The sequence below is a fragment of the Alexandromys fortis genome, unplaced genomic scaffold (genome assembly GCF_014885135.2).
Source record: "Alexandromys fortis isolate MF-2015 unplaced genomic scaffold, M_Fortis_MF-2015_v1.1 scaffold_79, whole genome shotgun sequence".
Classification (NCBI taxonomy): Eukaryota; Metazoa; Chordata; class Mammalia; order Rodentia; family Cricetidae; genus Alexandromys; species Alexandromys fortis.
In genome coordinates, this window is record NW_026067964.1 from 241,607 (window position 1) to 244,093 (window position 2,487).

The 2,487-nt window shown below is 53.4% G+C and overlaps 1 protein-coding gene across 2 annotated transcripts; it reads left to right on the forward strand.

The window, feature by feature from the left end:
* The first annotated feature begins 490 nt into the window (after positions 1 to 490).
* Positions 491 to 2,145, forward strand: Cartpt (CART prepropeptide). 2 transcript variants are annotated; one of them, XM_050153907.1, is made up of 3 exons: positions 491 to 649; positions 1,057 to 1,179; positions 2,038 to 2,145. In XM_050153907.1, exons 1-3 carry the CDS (start codon positions 491 to 493, stop codon positions 2,143 to 2,145), a joined length of 390 nt encoding a protein of 129 aa, XP_050009864.1. The 2 variants fall into 2 exon arrangements, with proteins under 2 accessions (XP_050009864.1, XP_050009866.1); XM_050153909.1 differs by having other exon boundaries at positions 1,096 to 1,179.
* The last annotated feature ends 342 nt before the right edge of the window (positions 2,146 to 2,487 follow it).

Genomic DNA, 2,487 nt, shown 5'->3' on the forward strand with positions numbered 1-2,487 from the left:
TGTGCTCAGAGAAGGAGCCTGCTGGAGGAAAAGGGCTTGGTGATGAGAGAACAAGGTAGAGCCTAAAAGCAAGACTGTGGCGCATCCACCACCGCTAAGCTAAGGGAAGCAACTCGTCTGCCTGTTCATTGCCCCGAAGGCATTTTCCATTTCACGGGCCCTCCCGCTTCCAATCCCTCGCCTTTTACCCCTCAGTTTCAGCTCTGCCCCCTCAGGGAGCGTCCTTGGCCGCGGGGCCGACAGCATTTGGGGCACGGGGTCTTGTTCTCTGCGCTCTATCCCATCTGTGCGCAGAGCCTCGTTCCCGGGCTCCCGGAGCCCAGCGGGCATTGACGTCAAACGGCAGCGGAGCGCTGCCTACAGACGGCTGACCCGGGCCCTCCTCCACACCCCCGTCCTTCCTCGCCCCCTCCCTCTTCCCGGCACGGGGTTCAGCCGGCTATAAGAAGCAGGAGAGCGCGGTGCCCCAGCAACGACGAGGTCCAGCACCATGGAGAGCTCCCGCCTGCGGCTGCTGCCCCTCCTGGGCGCCGCCCTGCTGCTACTGCTACCTTTGCTGGGTGTCCGTGCCCAGGAGGATGCCGAGCTGCAGCCCCGAGCCCTGGACATCTACTCTGCCGTGGACGATGCGTCCCATGAAAAGGAGCTGGTCAGTATTCCACTTGCCTCGGGATCCCCCTGGGCTGCCGCGGGGCCCTTCCTTGGCATGCGTCCCTCCTTCGCTCATGTCCCATCAGGAGGGCTGAGTCCCTGGAGCCCTGTTTAAAAAATAAAGTCCTGGTACTCGCTATCAGACAAAGATATTTGAGTCCACAGGCTACGGGTTGCATGTCGAGCGAATCCCTGGTTGTGACTGTTTTGGGCACTGTGCATCTTGGAGGCTCTGGGGGGTGAGGTCAGGACTAGGGACTTCGCCCGCAGGGCTTCCTCTCCATCACCATCTATCCACTACTCCACCCCCTACTTGTCCGTCTTCCGAGTCCCGCCACCCTACGGTTGTGTGTCTTGGGCTCCGTGTAACTGAGCTGAAAGTGAGCACCTGCGCTGGGCTCGCAGCCAAGGCGGCAACTTCGGGCTCCTGGCGCTGTGTTGCAGATTGAAGCGCTGCAGGAAGTTCTGAAGAAGCTCAAGAGTAAACGCATTCCGATCTATGAGAAGAAGTACGGCCAAGTCCCCATGGTAAGGCTCTGGGTCACCCTTCCCTTACTTTTCAAGGAGAAAGGACTGCCATCTTACACAGGGTCTTTACTCTAGCAGGTGGCGGAGCAGCTCAGGTGATGCTTTGCTTCTGCTCTCGCCCTTTGTTCCCTGGTCCCTAAGTGTAAGGGAACACAGGCTTGTAGAGCCAGAAAACAGTCCCGTGATGTGAGTGGGAGTATTTCCCGAAACATCGTAGTTGGATGAGCCCTTAAATCTACGCAGTTGTCCCTTAATTTCTCCTAGAGCATGGCGGGGCTTTTCTTTATCATTTCGTTGTTGTTTTGTTTCTTAAATTCCGTAATAAAAAGTTTTCAGAACGGGTCACCTATGTGGGAACAGTTCTAGGTAAAATCTCTCTCTCTCCCTCCCTCTCTGTCTCTGTGTCTCTGTCTCTGTCTCTGTCTCTGTCTGTCTCTGTCTCTCTGTCTCTGTCTCTCTGTCTCTGTCTCTCTGTCTCTCTCTCTCTCTCTCTCTCTCTCTCTCTCACACACACACACACACACACACCTGCTTTCTTTTGGGTGAGGAGGTGAGAAAGTAGAAAGTGTATTGTGCATTTCTTAGATGCAAGGGTCTAGGTAATTCTTCCCTCTTTAAATTTACAAGAAAAGGAAGCTGAAAATGCAGTAGCTCCCAAAGGCAGAACAATGTAGGAGGGGAATCAACCATTTAATTTTCTTCCTTTAAATGTCCTCTTTCTGAAATTATAAGCCCGTGGCTTCAGGCTCTCCGGGCTTCGGATCTGACTGTACTTAGAGGTGATGGTAGCGGTCTAGCCGTTCTTCTCGGAGACCGCTCCTTTGGGACCCGTATAACCACCGGTTGTGTTGTTGACAGTGTGACGCCGGAGAGCAGTGCGCAGTGCGGAAAGGGGCCAGGATCGGAAAGCTGTGTGACTGTCCCCGAGGAACTTCCTGCAACTCCTTCCTCTTGAAGTGCTTATGAAGGCTCGACAGCCTCCACATTACATTCCCACACCCCTTCTTTTCCCCACAGGATCACTCTTTTCCCCTGGAACCTGGCTTTAGCAACAATAAAGTCTGCATCCCCCTCGGAGGGTGAATGGCCTCTCTCTCTGTGCTGTTTCAAAATAAAAGAACGCATTTGACGTTACTGTGTGAAGGATAATGCCTTGCATGGTGTCGGCGTGTGTGCAGAGTATTCTTTTCTTGCTTTATTCATCTGACACTTTCTTGAGAACCTTTCTGGGGAGAAGAGGAACTTTGCATTAAAACTGTATTTTTGTATGTGGCGTGTCAGAATGAAAATTAGATCTAGTTAATTTTG

Coding starts and splice junctions, on each gene's coding strand:
- Cartpt (XM_050153907.1), top strand. CDS start 491: ATGGAGAGCTCCCGCCTGCGGCTGCTGCCCCTCCTGGGCGCCGCCCTG. Junction 650..1,056: donor CGTCCCATGAAAAGGAGCTG/GTCAGTATTCCA, acceptor CTGGGCTCGCAG/CCAAGGCGGCAACTTCGGGC. Junction 1,180..2,037: donor AGTACGGCCAAGTCCCCATG/GTAAGGCTCTGG, acceptor TGTTGTTGACAG/TGTGACGCCGGAGAGCAGTG.